The 26,636-nt window shown below is 38.0% G+C and overlaps 1 protein-coding gene across 1 annotated transcript; it reads right to left on the bottom strand.

Annotated features, from left to right (window-relative positions):
* Positions 1-18,956: 18,956 nt before the first annotated feature.
* med10 (mediator complex subunit 10) lies at positions 18,957-25,000 on the bottom strand. Its single transcript, XM_028461272.1, has 4 exons — positions 24,755-25,000; positions 24,579-24,662; positions 21,690-21,792; positions 18,957-19,556 (listed from the first exon to the last, which is right to left on the bottom strand). Exons 1-4 carry the CDS (start codon positions 24,874-24,876, stop codon positions 19,461-19,463), a joined length of 405 nt encoding a protein of 134 aa, XP_028317073.1. The 5' UTR covers positions 24,877-25,000; the 3' UTR covers positions 18,957-19,460.
* Positions 25,001-26,636: the final 1,636 nt, after the last annotated feature.

Genomic DNA, 26,636 nt, shown 5'->3' with positions numbered 1-26,636 from the left:
ATAATGACAGGGGGCATCCGAGCAAATCGCCTTTATTAAATACATAGTGCGGCTGATGCGTCTATTGACAAATGGTCATGTAACTTTAAACTGTGAAAAGTTTTGCACATTGCATTGTAGGATATGGAGTCCCGTAGAAGAAGAAGAAACATTTAATGAAGGAGTGTTTTGACTTCATTTTTCTTTACCAGACAAGACAGAAATTTGCTTGATTTCATTTTTGTCGTGCTTTGCTACATGTTTGTTTGGCTGTTCTTTGTGATACGTGGACACTGTTTTGGTCAGATTTATAGCTTTCTGTGGAATCCACAATATACACAGCTCTACTTTTCTGTAGCCCCAAACATAGCTGTGATTTCTGTTTATTAGTTAGACTTTGTATCAGAAAAACTTATTGGACATGTGACGTTTATGTATACCAGCAAATGTTTTGATTTTAAAATGTTCAAGAACTGCTGAAGAAAAGAGGCATAAACTTGGTGCAATGTTCACGCAATGAGATAAATATTATTCCAAAGGAATTATTTGTTTCTTTCTTGGTAAAGGCAGAAGTAATATAAGATATAAAGTATGTCATGGTCAACAGTGTGAATAAACCTCCCACATTTACCTTTGATGGAAATGGAGAAAAATAGAAGAAAGAGAAGATCAAAGAACGGAACAGAGTGGTAGCTTGTTATTTTCATGGCAGCTTTCGATCTTTTGGAAACACGTAAGTGTAGGTAGTCATCAGTGCAGAAGTGTGTGTGTTTGTGCGTGTGTGTGTGTGTGTGTGGGCAATAACTATCTAAAACCATGTCAGTGAGCTCCTGAAATTGTAATGAGGAGCCAGAGGAAAGTCAAGACCTATTATTCTTACCTCAGGTCTGTACGAGTGTCAGGCAGCCATAAATATGAGCCTGAAAATTCCACAAGTCATCTCATGCCAAGGTGTGTGTGAGTGTGTGCGTGCGTGTGTGTGTGTGTGCGTGCGTGCGTGCGTGCATGCGTGTGTGTGTGTGTGTGTGTGTGTGAGGAGTCAAGTAAAAGAGTGAGTGAGTGAGTGAGTGAGTGAGTGAGTGAGTGAGTAATGTAAGCTAAAGTTAGTGTCAGATGTTGATCAAAGAAGACTTCACTATTTTCTCTGTTTATGTTGTTAATGTGTGCGTACATGCATGTGTGTGTGTTTGCTGCCTAATCAAAACTTGGGTGGTGATCACTACTGTATGACGTCATTGTCACATAATAGACCACCATCTTCTGAATCAAGCTCACACATTCCCAGAGGAGCTCACACACACACACTGCTTCTTCATTATATATGCACAGGACCAACACAAACATCACACACACACACACACACCACACACACAAACACGAGGGTTGAGTAAAAAATGCTTGCATGCAAAATGAGCAAGAACGCACATGCACACGCGTCACAGGCATTGATTAATGAGCGTCTGCTTTGCTGCGTAACACTACATCTGCTGCTATGGGGACGTCAAGCACGAGCTGGAAACAAATACAAACCACTTGGTCTGCCTCAAACACACACACACACACACACGCTCTTTATGCATGCTCATGACAACCTCTTTCAGTCCCACACCTCCTCCTTTCACACAACCACACACACATCCCTATGTCCCTCTGCCACCACACAAGGCTGTTAATTCCATATGTATTGAACTTTCTTAGGTATAGGACCTCCAAGAACACAAGTTTCCATGCTTTTTTTTCTTTAGCACCCCTTCCTGTTTTTAATACAATTTGTTACTTTTTTTTATCATTGTTTAAGATTGTGACCTTTGGGGTGTTGGCATTTCACCATTAATTTTCAACTGACTTCTTGAATGTGTTTATTTATCCCACCTAACAAAACGGGAAGAGTCAAAGACATGCACAAAACGTAATGAAGACAATGATGCACACACACTCTGTAGCCTTTATAAGGTAATTGCATATAAAGATGCTGTTATAGATTATATATGCCAATAACCTCACAGCAATGAGGCCATTATTCGTCACGTATTCAGTCGACTTGACTGGAAACATGTTACACACATTAATCTCAGTTAAAAAGGAGAGATACCAGATGTACTGTAGCTGTTTGATGATTTACTCATTAGCTAGCTTCATTGGCTACGACCTCTCAACATCATTTATTGCTTTTAGTTTGACTGATGAAGATCAATAGAGATGCAACGATGAGAGGTTTTTTATTACAAATGCAGCACAAATCATTAAACTCAAGAGACAAAGACGATTTTTTAATCTCAGGGATTGCTGATCGGTGGAATTTAGGCTTTTGTAGCCAGATTAACAATGAATAACACAAAACCTACACAAAAGGAATGGTAACATGCTTTCTTTTGGAGCTTTGTACTAGTTTGGGTTCTAAATTAGTAAGGGTGGCATGTGTGTGTGTTTGTGTGCGTGCGTCCGTATAAGAGAGCGACCCGCTTGGCATTTATAAATGAACCTTTGTGGTTTCACAATCAAAGACAGAAGTTGATGCCAAATGGCGAAACAAAGGGTGGGAGTGGCATTGAGTTTTATAGAGCCAAGTGTGTGTGTCCTGTGTGCGTGTCTTCTGGGATGAAAGAGACACTCTTGTGGACAATAAAAGGTTAGTGTAGCAGCTGACTATTGAGGAAATTATTCAAGAAACAAATTAACATTGCACTCGACCACTTGGGACCCCACCTCTCAATCTCACACAGACCATCGTAACCATCGTACATGGCTCCAGGCCATTTCCATAGGCTCAGTCTGCCTCTCTGTCACTTACTGATCATGTTTAATTCCCCCTCAAATCAGAATCAAAGTTAATTCCTCTTTAAACTGACCTTGTAAACGCTTAATTCCGAATGCAAATGTAAATTCCAAATTAAACTTAAATCCCAATTAGGTGGCTGGTTTATTCTGATTTTAATTTTGATTAAATAATTCCTCCATCTTGTAAACGTTAATTTTGCTTTAAGTGTAATTCCGGTCGTTCTGGCGCATGCTCGGCCCTAGTTTGTGATGACGTGTTTATGACAAAATAATGCAATATGGCCACCCAGACTAGTGCTGAGATTATTTATTTAATAAGAGCCTTAAAAGACATGGATACTGTATAATGAAAAGAGTGGATGGACAGAAGCATAAACGATCACACGGACTTGTGACACACACACGGACATGGGCAAACCGGCTTCATCGGAAAGATGACACTGAAACCCGGAGACGGAGTAAATGCGGTCACCGTACTGCATGGGTGGGCAACGCCAGTCCTCGAGGGCCAGATCCTGAGACGTTTTAGATGTGTCCGTGCTCCAAAACACACCTGGTTGAAACCAATGTGTTGTCATCAAACTCTGCAGAAGCACAATAATGAGCCCTTCATTTGATTCAGGTGTGTTGGAGCAGGAATACATCTAATAGTGCCAGGAATTCGGCCCTTGAAGACTAGAGTGGCCTCTCCTGTGTGTACATTGTACAGGATGTAATATCACCAATTTTATCATTATAACCCGTTTTAGAGCTACTATCTTTACCAGGGAGCAAATATTTATTCCTGGTTATTGTTTTTAAGAGTTTCCTATAGGCTTTATTTACAGGCTATTAGCTCCTATCTACCTTTTCTTGCTCAGCTGACCAACGTGAAACAGTATGTTGTTGTCGAGCTGGCTGCTTCAAAACTACTATCAAAATAAGTGAAAACAGTTCTTATTAATGTGCTGCTTGCAGGAGAACTTTGGATTTGACACCATATCTCTTTTTACTTCACTTTGAAGGCATCAGTGTCCATGGTTACATGATGTCTTTTAATTCGGGATTAATTATTCCGAATTATTTCAGAATTTAATTCGGAGTTAATTACTCCTAATTAAATGATTCAGAATTCAAGTGTTCTGCTTCATGTTAATGTGGAAATAGTAATTCCGAAATGAGGGTTACATGAAACAAGTTTTTTTGTCGAATGAAATAATTCTTCAGTCTTGTAGTACGTTTAATTCCCTTTAAATTAATTTCGATCATTCTGCTCATTGAGGAATTATTCCATTCAGAATTAAAATCAGAATAAAGCAGCCACTTAATTCAGATTTAAGGTTAATTCAGAATGGCTGTTTTCATTCGGAATTTAGGTGTTACAAGGTCAGTTTAAGGAGGATTTAATTTTTTATGAATTAAAGCAGAATTAAAGCTCTCATGTCAACTTGGCCAGTGACGATTGTTGTTTCCTTATTATGCTTCAGAAAAGGTCTAACAGTGTTGAACAAATCACCACCTTATTCATTCTAAGAAAGCTGATTTTGGGAGGAAAATGTTTGTCAAGTGAAATTATTGTTGTGTTTAATCCAAGTTAATACTTATTCTCGACAATATCCTCCAATCTCCACAATAGTCATGAATTATTGGCACATTTAAATGTCTATAGTCCTGAATTTGATTTCTTCTTCTTCTTTCAATGTTCTGTGTACAAGTTCACAGGGTCTCTCCAACATAATCTGGAATATCCAGATCACGTAATGTGATACAACCTTGAATTCCATCTATTGCAAGGACTAACACACAGAGAGTTGCACATATGGACCCTGACTCCAAAGTTCCTGGAACCTTCTAAAGACCTACTTCTGCAAAGGGGATGATTTTAAGCTCTAAGAATTTGGACCCAGGGTGATGGAAACACTTTCTGGGAAAGTTCCAGTGGATGTAATCAGCCTTCACATTCACACCACCATCGAGTTGGGAACTCCTCCAATGACTTTAAAGGTGACAGGACAAGATCCCAACAGACAAAATACAAAACCCTTTTTTTTTAAAAAAATAAACAAAATCCCATTCTCTTGTATAATAATGAAATAATGATTAAAAAAAGAAACATTGTATTAGAAATAGAGTAATGCTAGGGTTAGGGCTGTGATTAGGTGTTAGTTGTTGGGTGCATTGGATTGTAATGCCTCCATCTCTTCCTGTGCTTAGCTCCTCCACCACCACACCCTCCCGGCGTGACAACAAGGGGTTGGTGCTTTTTTCTATTGGCTGCGTTCATATGAGAGCTTTAATTCCCCTTTAATTCAGAATAAAAGTGAATTCCTCTTTAAAATGACCTTGTAAACACTTCATTTAGAATGTAAATATTGTAATTTCAGAACTAGGCGGCTGGTTGTATTCCAACTATAAATTCTAAATTAAATAAAATCTTTGGATCTTGTAAACACGTAATTCCACTTTAAGTTAGTTCTGGTCGTTTTGCGCATGCTCGACTTCTCACAATGACGCGCTGGGAACGACATAATCCAGGATGGCAGCCCGGACTGGAGCCGAGACTATTTATTTAATAAGAGCCTTAAAAGACATAAATATAATGAAAAGAGTGGATGACGAAAGCAATAAACATGAGGACATTTACACGGACAACATGGACTTATTTACACACACGCGGACTTCGGCAAACGGAACATGCTTCATAGGGACATGAAGCAACAGACAACGCAGAGTTTCACTAATAACACGTGGATCATTATAAGTATAATATATACACAATACATTTATATTAATATATATATATATATTTTGTTTTTTTTTTCACTCAACGTAATGTATAGCGTAAGGTAGAACAACTGTTGCACTAACTTGGCTTGATTGGCCAAAGTACGGTCTTCTATCTTCCTTTCTCCGCTACTCTATCACTCTTCTCCTGCTCAGCTGACCAAGTGAAACCGTATGTTATTGTTGAGCTGCTGCTCCAAAACTACAATCTAAATAAAAGTGAAAACAGTTCTCATGTGGTGGTTCTATGTTGTAGCCAAAAAGAAAAGATCTGTTTGTGTTTTTACGTCACGTTCGCGCCCTGTCCAATCAGAACCCTCCCCAACCCCCAGACCTAAAGAGCAATTGAAAAAAGCCAAAATAAACCTGTTTTCCATGTCAACCTCTATAATTATATACACATTATAATTCTGAGCTTATAGATGCCAATATAGATACTTATATAGGCATATTTCTCCCACTCCTTTATGGCAGAGCTCTGTTTCCCCAATGTTGTGTTTTCCTCAGGCAAGTTCACAAAATCATGTCTTGTTCTCACAGCTATTCTCTCAGTGCCAGAACAATCCCATAACAAAGTTCTTGCAGTGTCTCTTCCCCCCTGTTGTGATTAGCCAATAGCTGCCTTTCTCCTCAGTTTCCCCTTTTGATCCTTAAGAAATCTCTGCTGTTAGTGTGATTGTCACTTTTCATTTTTTTCTTTTCCACAAGACCTCTTCATCTGTACTCTTTTTATATGCCAAAGCTCATCAAAATATAGTGTATGCTCAAAGATTCCCATAACCACGAAGCAGAACACTTTAATTCTGAATAATTAATTTTGAATTAAAAAAACATCATGTAACTGTGGCCATTGAGATTTTGTCCACTGGGATTCCTAAGGCTCAAACATAGCTACTCGAGTGTCATCCGTGGAGCGGAGTCCGCCCGGCCAATTAAGTGAAAAGCCTCCGATTTACGACCACGCTGACTTGTCCGCGTACCTGGTATCACACAAAACACTGCTCGACATTGTTTCCGGCCCACATTAAATGGAACACCGACCTGCATTTCACCTGCTGGTGAAACGGAGCTGAAGAGATGAACACAAGCTTAGAGGAGAGACTGGCAGTCAAGCTACAAAAGTACCGACACCTTTAAACAAGGACCACAGAGAAGTGCTAAGGATTGTGGGAAATGTAGGACTTTATGGAAACTACTTTCGCGGTGTTGCACAGAATCCGCCCGAGTACGTTTGAGCCTTTATTTGTGGGATTTTGTCATGAATTTTGTCTTCACATGCATGTTTTTGATTATGGGAGGAAACCTGAGTATCTGTAGTAACCTACACACTCATACCTGCTTATTTAATTCATCCCCACTTTATTCTGTAAAATGTGCTGCCTATTCTCAGTACACATCTCAGTACACTTAGGGAATTAACGTTCCATTTTGATAAGAACTTACTTACATACATCAATTTTAAAATCAATTGAATAGCCTTACTACATGTTTAGTAGTGTTACCTAATGTGTAAGTAAATACATGCGTAAGCTGAAGTCAATTTAAGTAGGTGGGTCTATTTCATGTTTAAGGACAGAGAGGAGGTGCTTATCTATGTCCGTGATAAAATAAATAGCAACTTTTTGCAAAATCTAGCCACAAATGCAAGGCAAATTTATTTGTATAGCGCATTTCATACACATGGCACTCAATGTGCTTTACATGATAAAACAGTCAATTGTTTAAAATCAATAAGAACATTTAAATCATCAGTAAAATCAATAAGAACATTTAAAATCATCAGTAAAATCAATTAAAAATCATCAGTAAAATCAAATCATTACATCAACAACATGACAAAAAATCTCTCTCTCAATCATAGGCAGTAGAGAAAAAAAGTGCCTTTAACTTTGATTTAAAAATGTTCACATTGGATGCTGACTTCAGCTCTGCTGGCAGTTTGTTCCACTTCTTTGCAGCATAACAACTAAAAGCAGCATCACCATGTTTACTGTGAGCTCTGGGCTCCACTATCTGATCTGTGTCCATAGATCTGAGAGACCTGCTGGGTTCAGAACCTGACTAACATGTCACTGATGTATTCTGGACCAAACCCATTCACACATTTATACACCAGCAGCAGAACTTTAAAGTCTATTCTGAGGCTGACTGGGAGCCAGTGTAAAGACTTTAAAACTGGAGTAATGTGCTCTGACCTCTTTGTCCTGGTTAAGACCCGAGCTGCAGCGTTCTGAACCAGCTGTAGCTGTTTGATGCTCTTTTGGGGATTCCTGTCAGAAGACCATTACAATAGTCCAGTCTGCTGGATATAAAGCATGGACCAGTTTCTCCTGATCTTTCTGAGCCATTAAACCTTTCACTCTGGAGATGTTTTTTAGGTGGTAGAAGCTGTTTTTGTGATAGATTTGATCTGACTGCTGAATGTAAGATCTGAGTCAATCAGAACAACCAAGGTTTTTGACTTGGTCTTTAGCTTTTAAAGATCGAGACTCAAGATAATTGCTGACCGCAGTCCTCTTTTCTTGTTACCAAAGACAATCACCTCCATCTTGTCATGGTTTAGTTGAAGGAAGTTTTCACTCATCCAGCAGTTTATTTTTTCTAAACAGTCACACAACACCTCAATGGGACCATGGTCATCTGGGTTCAGTGATAGATATAGTTGTGTGTCATCTGCATAGCTCTGATAATCAACCTTACAGTTCTGTAAAATTTGTCCTAAAGGAAGCATGTAAAGGTTAAACAGAAGGGTCCAAGAACAGATCCCTGAGGAACCCCACAGGACATTGGTAATCTGTCAGATTCAAAGTTTCCAATGCTTACAAAATAGCTTCGCTCCTCCAAGTATGACTTAAACCATTGCATTACTTTTCCATTTAGTCCAACCCATGTTTGCAATCTGTGCAACAAACCACATTAAAAAAACATGTGATTTGTCACTTTTGACCAGATTAACAGCAATATTTTTTTTCATAAAAAATAATGTCAATGTTAAATCTAAATGTTAAATATTAAATCTAAATGTGTAATGTAAATTTGAAATCTAAATGTTGAATATTAAATCTAAATATTACATTTAAATATGTTAATTATAAATCTAAATGTTAAATATTAAATCTAAATGTTAAATGAAAATCTTGTTAAATCTGAATCTCAATGTTAAATGTAAATCTTAAATGTTAACTGTTAAATGTAAAGGTTAAATGTTAAATATTAAATCTAAATGTAAATGTAAATGTTAAATGTTAATGTAAATGTTCAATTAAATGTTACATGTAAATAATAAATCTAAATGTAAATGTGAATGTAAATGTAAATGTAAATGTTAATGTCCACTGTCAATGTACAATGTTCCATGTAAACTGTTAACTGATCCCTGTTACTGTACTGTTAATTCGACATCCCATGTTGCACTCTTCATGTGCATTGTTAATCCCCTGTTAAATCTACGTCTATAGTTTACATCTAAAGCTAAATGGATTTGACATCAAAATGTTAAATGTTAAATCTATATGTCACGGGTGAAACTAAACACTTTGTTAATATGCAAATTAACCGGGAGTACCAAAATAAAAGCTAATTTGATGCGAACAAATTGTGCTGTAAATCTGGTAGTTAAATGTTGGAAAAGGTTGCTGTTTATTTTAGCACTCGCATCTTTACAATCGACGTACCATACTATCAGCACTTTGGAGACACCGAGGTAATAATTTGTTCAACAGCTTTTTTGAGGCATTAGCAAAGCTAAGGAATAATAAATTGCAACATTAAAAAAAAAACACATTCCTGTCAGGTCAGCTGATTCAAGGATCTTTGTGTTGTGTGCGCTTGGGGACGTTTAATTGGACGAAGCCTAATTGGCTACAGTTGTGACCCATGTGTTTCTCCTTTCAACAAAGAGCTCACGTTGTCATTTCTGTTTGACAGCAGCTCCCAATTTTAGGAAACCTTTTAGTTCAGAGAACGAGACCCAAACAGCAACAAAGAGCTAACCTCAGCATCCCAGTAACTCCTCGCCTCAGGCTAAATGAGCCTCTGGCTATCACTGCCATCCCAGGAGAGACTCCTCTGGTCATCTTCCCATGCAACGTTAAAAGAAGGATAACTCAGACCCTGGAATGATATTGCTGTGAATACTTCAGACAGTGAATCACAGTTATGACGGCTCATTGACTTTTGTAATCACACGCAGACAGCAGGTGTTGGAAATGATTGATTTGTCCCATTGCAGGTTCAATGAGGAAGGCTTAACATAACGGGGGGATGTGACTATTTTCTGCTTAGCATTATGGCCAGTGATATGGTGCTATGTCACACGTGTTATTAGCGCAGACATGAATGGCACATTCTAGGATGTGATTTACACGCAGAGACCTCGCATTTTAGCCTCAGACATTTAAAGACGCGGGAGCACGAGTCAGGAAGTCCACAGATAATTAAACCAGAGGGAAATCATAGCAGCTCTCCTTCTTCCTCCCCCTTTGTATTCTTGTTCTCCTATGTTCTCTCACATTCTTACAGTCTGTCAGCAAAATCAGGCAAGACTGCTCATAAAAACACAACCATCCCAAAAATAAAAAGAAGGAAAGATGACAAGAAAAGTGCAAATACCAGCAGTTGGGCCACAAAGCAGTGATGAAGATGATCTGTTTCCGTACTAAAGACTTTCTGAGGGCTTTTCTGCTTCCTTTTTAGTCCCTGAGAGCAATAACTCAGTATTTGCTGCTGCATCGTTTGCTGAATGTTTGGGAAAATTTATAGTTTTCATTTAGAGTCGTTATCCTCTCATTATCAGCCACACACACACACACACACACACACACACACACACAAAGTCCTGTGAGGCTCCTGGAGGTGCAGTAGTGGTGCCCTTCACCAGCCTTTGTGCTGCGAGCCTCATTACAGTTTGCGACACAATCAGGCCCAGCTCACCTCCACAGCAGGCCTTGTAGACTTGATTCACGCTGAGCACACGCTGACAAGCAGCGCGCGCGTGTGTGTGTGTGTGTGTGTCAAGCTACTCTGAGGGCAGTATACGTTAAAAGTGTTACCCATGCTGTGATGTGTTTTACAATTCATATCTGAGCCTCAGGGGGACTGATGACACACACACACAATCACACACACACACACACGCATATGTGAACACAAACGAACACACACAAACACACAAACAAACACACAAACGAACACACACACAGGCTTTGTCCAGAGAGGAGAGAAGCTGGGTGGATGATGGCAAATGGGAGGAGTGTTTCCATGGTGACGGAGGCGACATAAAAAAAAGACCATGGGTTCCGCCTCCTGACCCTCATTGAGAAGGTGAAGGTGCTGCTAAGCCTTGACAAGACGGGCCATGGTCACAATATAGAAAACAAGAGCGAGGAAGACGTCGATCAGCAGCCATGTTTCTGTGGTCAGTCGCAGGCACGTAGCATTAGCATCAGAAAGACATTATGCCAATAGCATCAAAGGAAAGCAGCGACTGGTGATGTGTTCCCTGCAGTAATTTTACATTTCAGATGCAGCTCCAGTTTGACAGTAGCTGCGTTTCCAATGATTACCCTTGGAAAAAACATTGCACGGTACATGTAAACAGAAGAGCAGACCGGGACATTAGCATTATACTTAAAACCTTTAGTGCCACATTAGACTTGAAACATCAAAGGAATGTAAAGTGTTATAAGGAGGTTTTGGAGCGTCCATCTTCCTGCAGCGAAGTATCGCGGGATAAGATTTCAAGGCAGTTACGAGGCTCCTGCCCAAAACAACCTTCAACGGAAACACATTCAAAACTCAATTATACTAATCAACATTTAGAAACATCACTTTTATTTTACTAAAATCTGTAATGGAAACCCACTAGTTTCAAGTTCTGCACTAATGTGGCTTTTACATGTGGATGACTTAAAGTAGAAAATGTAAAAATGACCTTCAAGAACTGTGGGATAGCATCAAAAGTGACACATTAAAAGACCATCGTGATTAGCCATAACTTTATGACCATCTACCCTGGTAAGTGTGGTATAGAAAAGGATAAAGAACAATCATCAAATCATCTAAGATTCATCGTCTTCTGCTCACTCCTTAATCCCTGTCTTGTTTCTCTCTTGAACAGTCTTGAGTTATTGAAATGTTTTAATGACATTTTAGCACTTACAGGTAATAGAAAACAATCACATTTTCTCTTATCTTAAATCACGTGTCATATATTAAGGCACAGGGAACAAATCCAGCCCTTTAGAGGATCCATGGTGGTCTGCAGGAGAAAGTAAAAATGACAAAGAAAACACAAATCATTGTGTAAATTCCCAACAAATTCAGATATCTCAAACAAACCCAAGTGTATAAACTCAATGAAACTCCACAACATTTGCAGGGCTCACAGTTTTCCCATGCTTTTATCACACGATGGCAGTCATTTTAATCTGAAATTGTTGAAGGAACTCTTAATTTTTCAAAAATCCTCCAATTTCTCATGAACAATCTCACATTATAACCCAAAAATTGGTCACAAAATGTGTCTAGAAGGGAAGATCCTGCATGGACTTACTGCTTGGATATTGTATTTGTCATTTACATGTGGAAGTGCATATAGGACAGAATAATATAGAAATAACATCCCCCCCCACCACAATTAAATGAGATCAAACTGCTCCGTATGTATGGTGACCCTTCCTTGCTTCCAAAATTACCTTCAGAGTGTAACAGACTCAAGCTAAATAATTCCAATAAATTCATTTTGTCTTCTTTTTGAATATGTTAAGGTTTCATTTATTCAACTTTTTTTTTCAGGAAATGTACTTTGATCTCCTGACACAGAAGAATGAAACCTTAACATGTGCAATAGAGCTGATATTACCACACATCTATATACCAATGTACATACATATTCATATTAGGTTTTGACCCCTTAAAAAGCAGGAAATCAACATGTCAAAAAATAAGTTTTTCATTTTTGAAATTCATTCATTCCTCTGAGAACTCATGATCATGAGCATGCTAAGCTAGTTGCTAGGTTTCTGTAACATCCCATAGAGGCACAGGCCATAATTCAAGCATGAGTGTGTGTGTATACAATATACATGTGTAGAAATTGGTTGAATAATTTCCCGTTTTCTTTTGAGGTGTTCTGTGAAGTCAATGGAGGGGACGGGACTTGGATAAGCAAACTGCTTCTCTCGTCTCCTTTTTCGGCATGTACAAAACAAAAAAAAAAAAAAAAAAAAAAAAGAAATAACAAAACTTCTGTGAATGCAACCATGTCGGAAATAAACGGAATAAATAAATAAATTGATCAACACATTAATGTTTACATTAAAAGCTCAGCTGTGGGACAGATTAAGGGGCAAACTTTGCTTTTAAATTTGACAAACGTATCATTGAGCGTCATACTTTCACCACGACATTGGAGAAATGGAAGCTCGTCTCAGAAAGTCGTTTCACTACAGCAGACAATTACGGCATTTGTCCAACCCAATGTGGAGTGATGCTACTGACTGAAAAGGTAAAAGCAACTGAAGACACTGAAGGTGTTTTTTAGGATTTCAGACTCAGACCAAAGCAAAGACACAAAAGAAAAAAAAAAAAAACAGTGGTTGCCCTGCATGAGTCATTCAGCACACCTCAGCACTTCACACAGAGGCGTAGTTACACGATGACACTCTCTGCCTCTCTATTCTTTCCCCCGTGGTTAGTCAAGCATCACTCCACACATCCACACATGCAGTCAGTGTTGCGGTGAGAAGTCACGAAGCACAGGCACAAACACAAACTTGATAAAAACAGCCCATAATTTCATTTCTCTCCTCTCCCGAATTGCTTTGTTATTGGATTAATAGCGCGCCCTTGACCAGCGCCGCTGTGACTCGCTGTAGCATGACTGTTTGTCAGCATTGCACACTGAAGCACACACAAATGCAAGCCTAATAAAGGGTACACATAGGCTAGAAATGAAGAGTAGAAAAATGCTTGTGGCCGACAGATTATCGGCGAAGTTGAACGCGCTGTGAATTAAAAGCGCACGGTGTCTGAAGGGCTGGAATGGGACAACGCACTTCATGTACTTCCCATTCATTTGCATAGTGCATTTCATACATAAGGCAACACAATGTTCTTTACAAGCAAATAAATGCTAAATTTAGGAAGAAAATATAACCTCAAACCGTGCAAGATTTGAGAACATTAAGACAGGCAATTTGTAAAATGTATCAGTAAATTTTTTTTAAAAAGCTCAATTATTAGCTATGGAAAAATGTTTGCTAACATGCAGGCCAGTTGGCTTTGAATGGAAACCAAAACTTACATGAAAATGTAAAACAAAAAATTCTGAAGGTTCACAGGGCTAATTGGTGTATCATCACATTATAGCAAAGCTAATGCTAAAAGCTGCAAGTTTCTGGACAGTTCTAAAATAACAAAATGTCTAATATCCTCATACAAGCTGTACTGCTCTGCTCTGTTCTGTATTTTGTCTAAAATTGTGTCTGTAATTAATCTAAATTATGTGGGTACAGGTTGGCACATTGATATAGGGTTACATTTTAGTACAGTGTTTGTTGTTTTTCATATGGACACATTTGTCTTCTGAGGCACCGGATGAGTCTCCCACATGAAACCATCCGCAGGTTTTGCAGGATCAAAAAATGTCCTCATTAGCTTCATATGCACGTTTGAAGGGAAGCCCCACCTACCAGCGACACATCCAACTCTTTGAGTTTCATTGCTTGCTGAAGCGAGGAGCTGCGCTCCTTTTTCCTCCTCATAAACATAAACCACCAGTGAAAAAAGCCGGTGTGATAAGCAATTAATGCTATCCTAGCTCAGTGCCGACTTTCAAAAATGAAAACTACAGAGAGAACTTTTACCTGCTACTACCACCTCCTCGCTGATTCTCCTCCACGCCAAATTCTTCCTAGTCAGGTCCCGGTTATGAAGGTCATGTCATACAGCTCCAGGTGGTCACACACAGCTTCTATTCCATGGTTGAATGGGTGAACAGACCGGTGTTCGTGTTGACGGTCATCGTCAACAAAGACTCTGATTGGCTTTCGTCATGCGAAACAGTCGTAGGAGTTCAATATTTGCGAATGTGCAAATATGACAAAAAATCGGGATCGCGCTCGCACGGCCAACGCTCTTGACGCGCGGATCGGATCGCACTGCCGCACAGGAAAGATTTTGCCTCTGGGCCGCGTCTATCCATTGACTTTGTATTTAATCTGGTCGCACAAACTTTTCATGACGCATTCCAGTGTGAACGCAGCTAAACTCAGGATAAGTTGAAAGCTGCGTAAAATCTTTGGGCGGTAATGCTCCATGCCTTGGTTGCCAACCGCCTTAAAACTACACAGAAGAAGAAGAATCTACAGGAGCGACAGCACAAAGGGCTTTTAAAAACGACTAAAGTGGGACTAATATCCTTAAAAAAAAAACGTAAATATTGACCAGCAGGTGTCCTCAGTGAGCAACATTTGCAACTAAGGTGAGTAATTCGGAATTAAATTTGCATTAGGAATTGAGTGTTGACAAGGTCAGTTTAAAGAGGATTTAACTTTTATTCTGAATTAAAGGGGAATTAAAGCTCCCATGTAAACCATCCATAAAAAAGCTACTTAACCTCCCACTTTTCTATAGCAAAACTTACTTTCTACGGGCACTGCACTAGTTAAAATAAATAAGAAAATAATAAATTGCTCTCAAAGAAGACTGCTCCTGCTTTGACCTCAGAAGTAAGTTAAAGGTCGGGCACTTGCTAAACTACGGCTGACTAAACCAGACGTGTATTGGGAAATCCTCTGGGAGAAATGATAGTGGGGGAAAGAGGGCCGTCTGTATAACCCAGCAGCACAGATCACAAACCAATAACAGGGCTCATTTCCCTCCCCCTGTCTCCCATCAGCCCCAGGGGTCAGAGGGGTGTGACGCTGCTGTTAGTTCCAGCAGGAGGAGGCGTGTCAGTCTGCCCGATGATGACTTCCTGGTTCCTTTCTTTACAATGGACAGCAGACAATCTCTTCTCTGGGTTGTTAGTGAAAGGCTAAACTTGAGCTGAATGACCCAGAGGACATCACAGATGCATCATAAGGTTCACTCTGGTCGTATCAGTCTCACTAACATTTACTCACGTTTCACTATAGTTTAAAGTACATGTACCTCAGCTACTGCTGCTTGTTTGATGGCCCAAGTGCAAAGTGCCCATACAGTTTGAGAACAGTTGGAATTTAAATTGGATTTTTTCACAAAAGAGTGAGATTTTATTTTGCCAACTGCCGCCAGAGGTGAAAGGAACAGATTACAAGTACTCACGTGACTGTAATTGAGTTGTTTTTACGGGTACTTATACTTTTTTGAGTATGTTTCTAAATCAGTAATTTTTCTTTTACTCAAGTACATTTTGAAAGAAAGTGAAGTCATTCATTTCATTTCTACACCCAACTGTTACTGAGTAATTTATTATTCTTGGTTTGAAAATGATCCACAGACATTGTGAAACTGCAAAACATGAAATGAGTAGACGACAAGCAAATGCATCACATCATAGAACGTAATGCACTGCACCAAAACAGAAGCAAATGCTGGTTTTTTTTCTTTCAGTTTTGGAGTTCATAAATGTAGTTATACCTAGAGTAGGAGTGTCCCGATCCGATATTGGTTCAATATCAGCCAGAAAATCTCCAATATAAGTGCTCCGATAAGTTTTTGTTGTTTTTGTCCCCGCCCTCAGTTGTTCCCACCATATACTGACAGTAAAAAATAACTGAAGGGAACTTAAATTGTTGACTATTGTTCTCTGTTTGAGTAACATCACTTGATCAAGCTTTTTCTAACATTGCACACTACAAAATAAGTCAAAAGTATGTATGATTTGTGGCAATATGGTATTGGATTGATATCGGTATGGGCCATTACTCAAGACTGCAATATCGGTATCGTATCGGAAGTGGAAAACGTCGCATCGAGACATCCCTAACTTAGAGCCTGATAATTATTTTTTGAATTCATTGGTGTTATTTTTTATTTATTTTTTTAAATAACTGTACATTTTGACAAACCTTTTATTCTATAAATGAAGCTCCAATTGCGCAAGATTTGTTCTCTTCCTTTTTAAGTTTATACATGAGATGTTTACTGTACGCAAGGGAACCGTGGCAAGATTTATTACCAAAAACTAACGTGGGAGGTAAAAGTAACTAGTAACTTTTATTTTGAGTATTATTTAATTGAGCTACTTTTTACTTGTACTTGTGTACAGTTATAATCAAGTAACAGTACTTCTACTTGAGTAGAATACATCTGTACTTTTTACAACTCTGACTGCCACCCACTTTGGGTCCAGACCAGTACAGAAACACTTACACTCAATCCAATACACATGATTATTTGTTCCAATGCTCAAAAAGAAATAAACCCATTAGTCTGATATTTGAACATTTTGATTATGGAACACAATTCCCCATGAGGCATTAGTTTCATTCCTCTACTGATCTGAACTTGCCTGATTGTTCAACATTTGTCAGCTTTGCAGCTGTAATGTAAAAGGCAGGTCTGAACACCAAATACCCACCACAAGGTATATATAATAAAGGTAATAAAAGAATTAAACTAAAATGATTACACTTGAAAAGATAAACTTAAATTAATGAAAATAATCTGAATCTGGATTCACTTACTGTTATATATTCATGAATGTGTTTGTATGTTCACATGTGGTTGTTGACCTTCTCATTACAGGGTTCCTACAGCTTTAGTCAAATTAAATTCAAGACTTTTTATTGTCATTTTAAATTATATTTAAGATCAACTTTGCAGTAAACATAACTGGGGAAAATAATGCCACATCGATTACAAAGGGTTAGGGTGATTTCTTGTTCTCGTGTCTAGTGCAGGCGTACAACTGGCGGCCCCCCAAAGTAAACACACACACACAAAAAAAAAAAAAGACGAAAATAATCAAGACGACTACAAAAATATCTCAAAATCTATTAAACAAAAATACAAAAAATAAAAACATTTAAATAAAGCCACTAAGAAAAATCTTTGTGTGACAGGCAAATTTGTGTTAAATTTTCATTTTCCCAGGTTGTTTATACGAAACAAATGTTACCATTTATTTTGAAATGTGAGACTAATTACATTCATAAAAACATACTTATTATGCTAAAATTTAATTTTGAAACATTAATTTGACACTTTAATGACCTTTTTTTTTAGATTCATGAATTTAATGCCTTTTAAGACTTTTTAACGATCTGCAGAAACACTAATATTTTTTTCCTCTCTCTTTTAATGCAGTTTTTATTTTGACAGCTAAATTTGATTCAGTTTTACACTTTAGACCAAAATACATTTCAGTTTTAGTCAAAAACATAGTCATTAGAAGTATTTCAGTTGTAGTCTTTTAGGCAACTTAATGACAATAAGATTTTAGTCGACTAAATCTGTTACAAATATAGTCGACTAAAATATCCAGGATAAGAGTTTATGCATTTTCATTTATTAACCTGATATAGGATGGTATTAATGTTTGTACACTCAGACTGATTTAATGTGAAGAAATTATAATTTCGGTTCATCAGTGGATAAATGTTTTATTTTTCATTTATCATTAGTCATAGTCTAGTTATTGTCATTTAAATAAAAGGTAGTCAACAAAAACCAACACTGTTTCCTTGCCATTGGGTATGTAATGTAGGCCCTTCCTTTGGTTATGAACAGAGTTTATACTCTAGGACTGACCAATATATTTGTTTTATTCATTCATTATAACACATTTAAAAAAAACATTGAAATAAACAAAAAAAACTGGGGTCAAATCAATTTAAGTAATGCAGGTTTATGAGTAGAATTAAGTGGAGAGTTGGACACAATTTTACCACCAAATTGCTTTTAAATTAAATGTTTGATGTGGCAACAATATATTTCAGGAATAATGTGCACCAATTTTAAGAGTAACAGCTCAGTTTTACATCAGCACTTTAATAATCAATGTTTTCATCTCCAAATCTAATCTTAAAACAGTAGGCTTGACGTTTCACCACCAGTTTATCCTTGAGTGGAAAAGAATGGTACAAACCTGAGGTCACACTGACCTTTGATAACAACAATCTAATCAGTTTGTTGACTTTAAAGTTAACATTTGTGCCAATTTTCAATAAATACCTCGCTGCGTGCCAAATACTGGTACCCCACCTTTGCTGCAAAGAATAGAGTTAGGAGCAAGACTGCGCACCGATGAGCTGAGAACATTGTGTCACCAGCCTCTGGCTATTGATTCAAAAAGAGAGGCTGTGTGTCTGCTGCTACATGTGAGATATTGATCTGTCCCACCAGGCTATCGAGCACATTTCCATGATGTGATTTATCTTTCCATGTGTCACTGCAGGATGTTTTTTTCAAGTCGACACGACACCAAAATCAAAAGTGACAAAACTGGAAAGTGTCGAAAAAGATCATTTATTACCAAATAAGACACTGATAAACTCATTCCTGATCATGTGATACGATCAGCCAAACATTGTAGCCATCACAGCCTTTAGAAACTACCTGAGTTTGACAAACATTTCTGAACTGTGTTTGGTACAAATGTCCGTCGCACAAAGACAAAAGAACGCTGTATAAATAGACAGTATGTACATTATATGTTGAGTAGATCATGACAGAAACCTTGTAGCTTTTTCTAGCGTGTCCCTGCTTTGACAAAATTCCTTGTATCCCATCTGAAAAACTCTTGTGTTGGCTTGTAATTCAATGTAGAAACAGACGAGAGGACGGCGTTAGTCGGACCGATCACAAATCAAACCTTACCAAGTTCCCGACCAACGTTACCAAAATAGAAGCTGTTTTTTTTCATTACTCATCTGCTGTTGTGTCAAATTTCCTCCAGACTTTAGATTTAAAGGGCACATTGAAGTGAGGGGAATAGATTCCTCAGGGGGTCACTAGGACGGGGCGTCTTCACCGTGTATAGCCTTGTACTTAGCCATCTCTTCTGGGAAAACTTTGCCGACCTCGGAGATCAAAAGACTCTTGAATTTCTATAATAAAAAGAAAAACAGCAAAAGTCAAATGTTTCCAGTTTCATTATTATTTGTGCTTACATTTCAAAAGATTCAGTCATTTTGGTTAATATTTTTAGAGTCCATCCATGGTAGTTTTTTTCCCACTTTGCTAGGCATGGCTTAGTTGAAAATAAAAGAACACAACTCTAACTTGTCATGTATTATCATATTTTTATACATTTTGATGATAATAAATTTTTATTGAGTAGATTATGTCAAGTAAAAAAATCATCCTGCGTTAGTGATGGTGTTACTAATTTTAGCAATAACGTTATAGGGTTAAGTAAGTCACTATGCCCCGCCCAGATTGTACGATTAACTCATTGAGTGCCATTAACGTCTATAGACGTGAATTGCATTTCTCAACTGGGGTTGCTAGGAGACAGTGTGACGAAGCTCTTCGGTGAATATCTAACTTGTACCATGGTATAGTGACCGACTGGTGACATGTAGGTGGCAGCAGAGCACCTTTGGATAAGAGATCACCCGTGATGGACAGAGCTCAGAGGGAGAGGAAAGGAGTTTACGAGACAGAAAATGGTGCTATGAGAGTTGATGCTGAAGTTCCCAGCAGCTCACACTCGACAGAGCATGTGTGGAACTAAGTGGACTATTGAGAGTGTCGCGATGGTGAGAGAAAACAATCAAAAGAAATTGGGCAAGCAGTGACCCTCTACATGTCCAGGAGGAGGAGGAGGAAGTTGCGTGTGTGCAGACTCACTTGGATGAAGGCCAAAATACAGTAAGCAAACCATACAACTCTGACCCAGATAGCAAATAAAAATAATAATGTTGCCATCAAAAGCCCGGTCTCAGTGTTGTTTTTGTCATTTTACAGAAGGAAACCAATGTTGAGGTGTCCCTAAAGCAAAAAACAAATTGCTTCAAAGTCACTAATAGATTTTTTCATAAAAAGTCATTTTTCTCAGCTTTGTGTGAAACTTGTCTCTATTCAACTGCTGATTATGGAAGAATGAAACAAGCTAGAAACCAAAAAAATCTGATGAAATGAGAGACTTCAATCTTTCAGAATTTGGTTTCAGATTTCAGATTGTCAGAGTACAAATTATTCTGTGGGTCTTTAATAATCAGTCAGAATGCTCTAAAACGGCTGGCACTGAATGAGTTAAGGACTGCTCAGATGGCACTTATGCACACGTGAAACAGAAGAAACGCAGACATCTCTGCAGTGTGCTGCATTGTGGGATCAGGTCAAAGGTCACAGCAACCAAAAAAGCTATCAAACAGTGAGAAGTGGAGTCTTTAAAGAGAATATCAACAACAAAGGTTTACGTATTCCGTAAAGTGAAAGGATGAATTGGTAACACTTTATTTCACAGCCTGAGACTAAAAGTATCTGATTGTTCCTTTAAAGCAACAGCCGGAAGTACACATGAAGTTAGTAGAAAAGCCGCTCTTTCCTCAAAAAAAAAAAAAATAAAGTTAAGATATATCTACGTATTGTTTGATTAATAAATACATAGTTAAATAAAACAATATATCTTAACCTTTAAAATAAATAGAAAACAACTGCTTTCAACTTACTCTCATATCCGAAGCAGCACATATTGATGATGTCATGTGTACTCCCGGTTTCTTCAAAATAAAACGCCACGTCATGTTTTACAGTCTGAGTCTGATGACTTTTAATTTGAAGGCTGAGGCCTTATCATTTGATGGCGTTTGGTCTGACAAATGACAGGTTTTCCTGATACCTCACTCTGAGACCTGAGGACGTCCTAAAACGTACACCGTCCAGCTGCTAAACATGAATAAAACACCTGAAACTGTTTGATCAGCTTTGGGATCTTCTTGAAGGAAGGAGAAAGTGACAAGGTCTGCTTACCACCGAAATAAAAGCACGTAGTCAGAAACCGAATGATGGTGAAGTTAGTCTGATATCGGTCATTCAGACATTCATCTGGAAATGATTGAAAGGTTCTGTATTTTTCACCAAAGTGGAAAAAAAAATATTTCTATGTCTAATCCTACTGTCAAACCAGCAACCAAAGGGGGTTTAAAAATATTGTGAAATTCTAAATGTGTGAAGGAGACTTAAAAAAGTGAGACATAAAGGTTGTTTATTCAGATGGCAGCGTTATCTCTTACCGTCATAGTGTCTATTTTCCCCTTGACCTGCTCGTTTCTCGCCAAGGCTCTCTCCAGACATTCCTTGGTGTACAGCTGAGGGTTTCGGCCTTGGTCGATATAACTACAAACATAAGGTCAAATGTTCTTATTAGAGATGCACCAAAATGAAAACTCTTGGCGAAAATCGAACACCGAAAATGAGTAAACCAAAACACTGAAATAAATCATCATGGCAATTACTAGTACAATTTAATTTATGGGTATAAATGTGTACTAACCTCACTAAAAACAAGACATTGAAATTACATAAATTAATATTTTTGCTTTAAAGAATAAATCAATTAAAATTAAACAATGCACAATATAAAATAAAATGTGTACCTTGACTCCACTCATCATGTACACATTAACCCGTTAACACATGTAACATCAACATCTCCGCCTGAGGTTTCTTTGTGCTTATTTTGTCTCTAAAATGGTCAGTAAATATCCTATAGGGAAGTGCTTTTACCCTTTTTAGACATCCAATAATTTTGGATGTACAAAGAGGTGTTACATACTCTGTAGTGTTATGAAGGGGTTTATGTGCTGGTGCAAAGTAAAATAGTGTGTGCAATTTCCCTGGTTTAATTATATGGGACATACGCATGATGAATTGATAAAGTTAGCACCAATGCTGCGGTTTTGGTAGAATCTGATAAAAGACACAAATTTTTTTTTTATTTTCTGCTTTTTCACTAAAATGTGCAGGTACGTCTTCACAGAAATTTTGTCACTGTTTGTTGAAGGAATCAATACATTGTTAACTGGAATACTGCACTATAATGGTGTCACTGGTAAGAAAAACTATTTTTTGTTTACAGAAAGCACTAATGGAGATACTTATTCGTTTACATTGGTTGACACTTATTTACAGAAATGTTGCACTAAAATATTGTCACTGTTCATAGGACACTTTTTCAATTTATTGTCTTTCAGAGATATAAAATAAAAATTTTATTTTTTCACTTAATCTTTTTTTTTCTTGTTATGTCATAGATTATCGTAGATTGATTTCTGACCAATATATCGCTAATCAAAAGTATGTTTCCACAAAAGAGAAGCCCACAGGAGTTCAAAACTTGTGAAAGAGCCTTAAACTACCTTCCTCTCTCACTTGTGTGTCTGCGCACGTCTGGAGCTTGCCACTGTGATTGGCTCTGGCACGCACCGGAGCAGAGTTGCGCAGTGATTGGCTCTGGGAGCACAAGTGACTCTCGTAGCTATGCTTTGTTCGCGGTAGACAATTTTATGAAATTATTTTTTAAATGGACTATTTCAGTACAAACAAATCCTACGTTGCACAGCTTTGAACCAAGCTGCAGCTATGTAGCAAGTATGAGCTCTGTCTGTCCCTGAACACCAGAGATATTTGAGTCACAGACACACATACACACAGACATTCCTTACTTTAATAGAGAGATGTTCTACCAGTGTAATATCAGTTAAAAAGGAAGAAAAACACAAAGACGAAATAGATTTTTTGAGATTCAGTAGGAAGAATACATTGAAAACTCACATGAATAAAAAAAATTTCAACAAATATATACAATTTAGAATGTACAGAACTATTTACAATAAAAAAAAATGTTCCATGTTTCTAAATGTGCTAAAACTGGCCATTTTATGGCAACAATACAATCGCAAGTCAAAGCGATTTCTTTGCAGGCTTTTCCACGAAGGAGGGGACGTGTTTATCGTAATGTAGGTTGCTATAGTAACGTGCTACATGTTAGCTATCAGAAACAGTTTTAATTTTTCCAATAAAGCAAATTTTAACAGAGTTAGGGTCATTTTAATGTGCACATACCAGGATGTGTCGCCGGCGACGCGGTAGGTGTTACAGGGTTAAATAATAATATACAGGCCTACGACTGACTGGACTGACTGGAAAAGAAAAAAAGTAGAGAATAAAGAACAGACACAATGTTAAGTTTAATCATTTTCTTGTGGTTTCAACATTTTAAAAAATTATAAATTGTCAATATAAGATAAATGGATGATAGAGAACAACTGAAGCATTTATGATGAGACACTGATCCATGTGTATTAGTGTGTTTGATACGCCTGTCAGCGCACAAAGAAAAAATGATGATGCAGTATGTCACAATTAAATAATATATCATTTATTATACTTTCAAGAGGTTTGATGAATAGTTTATTGAAACTCATACAAGCTATCAGGTTTATCCAGGCTACATCCCTTAGACAGGTTTAGTGAAATATCCCCCAGGCTTTCTGTGTGCACGGTTTGAATGTTCTCACTGCTCCAACAGTTCAAAAACATGTATAATAGCTTCATATGAGTTGATAACAGTGGGGATAAGGATTCTATATTGCAGTGGTTCACAACCTTTTTTGGGTTTGATCATGTTTGTTTTGCTATGTAGCCAGGAATAGTGCACAAAGTGACAAGATACGCCTTCTCAGATATTTTTACAATGCATTGTATTTGAGATAAATTAATATTTGAGAAAGTGAAAGTATATAAAATAACTGGAGTTCTGTGTGTGGTGTTTTATTTTTACTATCATTAGTAATAATTTTTAGAATTCTTTTTTTTTAATTATTTCTAGACATTTCAGGCAACCCCTTTTTAACTCTAAGCGACCCTAAGGTTGAAAAACACTGCCAAATTGCATTCACTCTTTGTAGTAAGAAAACATTTTTATTTTTTATTTCTTACAAAAGGAGTTAAATTTCCCAAAAATAAGTGTGCCGTATGATGGAGCGACTGTAAAAAAGACCTCATTAAGGTGATATTAAATGACCAAATAATTGTTTATTTCTGTGAATGGTTCTCACAGATGTTGAGTTTCAATGTTTTTTTCAATGGAGTCTGGTGGCTAACAGGAAGCTAACACTCACTCAAACACCTCCAGCGGCACGTTGATCTCATGCAGCTGCTGGCGACACTTCTCTATGTCCTGCAGACCGGATATCATGAAGTTTCTGAGGAGGGGAAAAAACATAGCGGGTGTGTTAAACACTGGTCTGTCCTGTCTGTCAGTGCTGCTATGTCTGTGTGACGGAGCGTCACTTACAGCTTCTGGTTCAGTCCTGTCTGACTGCTCGGCTGAAAGTCACTAACTATGATTCCCACTGTCGAATGTTTCTCGATGAATTTCTCCAGGTGCTCCTCGAGGTTATCAAACTTTTCAGCCATCGTTACGAACACTCAGAAATATCCACGAAAACTGTATTATCGTGTGGTCGCCTTTCTTTGCCGTTAGCCACCGACCCAGCTTGCTAGCACCACTCTACTTTACGGCAGTGGCAAGAGCCAATGGTTGCGTTGGCTGCTTCGTTTCCCGTGACAACGGAAAGGAGGACCTGCCGTTTTGTGACACTGAAAGCCGCAAAGTGTCGTGCTGCCTGTCTTTGTCAGGCTGAGGTGAGCTTAACATGCACAGTGAAGCCAGTTCACGTATATAATGAATGATTTAATCACTTTAATTCAGGCTGAGCAAAATTACTGAACTACAAAAATGTCTGACAAGAAAGATCATGTCTGAAGACTGGTTGTGTTACTTAATAGCTGATAGTTTTCGGAGTTTTCTGAGAAATCTATGTTTATGTATGATTCTTTTGAAATGCGAAAACATACCTAACTCGTCTTTTACTGTGGTTTACTGCCGGTGGTCATTCATAAACATTAATGTATATAAGTCCCGCCTTCGTCCTATAGACCCCTATACAAATGGAAACAATTGCCCGACTGCGCCCAGCCAATAGGCTTTGACTTCCTGTTTTCGAGACTGTCAATCAAAGTGAATGCGGCACTGTGCACGGAAACAAGGCCGCGCGTCACAACAGCAAACAGGTAAATATGATTTTGTCTCTTACCTAACCCATAGACCTATATCAATGTGACTTTGTTATGTTCCACGATGCGCGTGCAGAACAGTAGAGGCGTGGCTTCTGGTAGATTGGCAGAGGCAGGGGGGGAGTGGAGCGGTTGAGGGCGGGACATCGAGACGTCCTTTCAGAAACTCTAAGTATCAGCATTAATTATGTCTAATTTAAATTTGCTCTTGGCGCAAGAAACACCTCAGAGATTATGTATTTAACACCCGTTTGTGCGTCTCTGTTTATACCAAGACGCCAATAAGCACCCGCCCAGGCAATGTGTCAAGAGGATTTAATCGAGACACTTATTTTGTCCTGACACGCGGGCGACTTCTCCTTTGTTGCTCTATTTCGCGAGAAAATGATGCAAATTAGCCCCATGGAGTCCAACGCTCAGTGGTGGAATGAGCGTGGGAGTTTTAAAACCGAAGCGCGTCTTCAGTTTTTTGAGTAAAATGTTATTTCTTGTCTATACATGTGTGTTTCTGAGTAAACGCATTAGCTTTACTTCTCAAAATTTGGCCTTCAAATGATGCAGGAAATAATCAGAATCATGTTGTGAGAACCCTGGGAAAGAAATCGCTTTAAAGCCAATAAAATGTCAATCATTTTTTAAGTCATTCTTTACTTGCCCTCATACAGTTATAGCAAATTACAATTTTTCTCAACCTCGCTCCACATCTAAAAGTCAGGAATCCGGCTCTTGAGGATTGGAGTTGCCCACCCCTGTCCTACAGGCACTGCACTAGTAAAATAAATTGAAATAAAATATGATAAAATAACAAATGACAAACAAATGGAGACACTTGATTTTTTGTTTTTATTTTCTTTTTTTAAATGAAATTATACAAATATTGCTAAATTTCACTATACTATACCATTGTTTCATCGCCGTTTATTGCCTCTCGTGTGTACGTTTTTTTTTTGTTTGTTTTTTTAAAAAATTTATTTATTTGTTATAATTTGTATTATATATTTTTTTTAAATCTAGCAACTAGCCTACTAACTGCGTCCCATCTCCGTGCTTTTATTTTGAAGGGCCTCCGGTCAGGACCTGCTGGCTGGTAGAGGAGGAGG

Source organism: Gouania willdenowi, chromosome 11, assembly GCF_900634775.1.
Source record: "Gouania willdenowi chromosome 11, fGouWil2.1, whole genome shotgun sequence".
Taxonomy (NCBI): Eukaryota; Metazoa; Chordata; class Actinopteri; order Blenniiformes; family Gobiesocidae; genus Gouania; species Gouania willdenowi.
The sequence above is the reverse complement of the archived record's forward strand: the minus strand, read 5'-3'. Positions and strand labels throughout refer to the sequence as shown.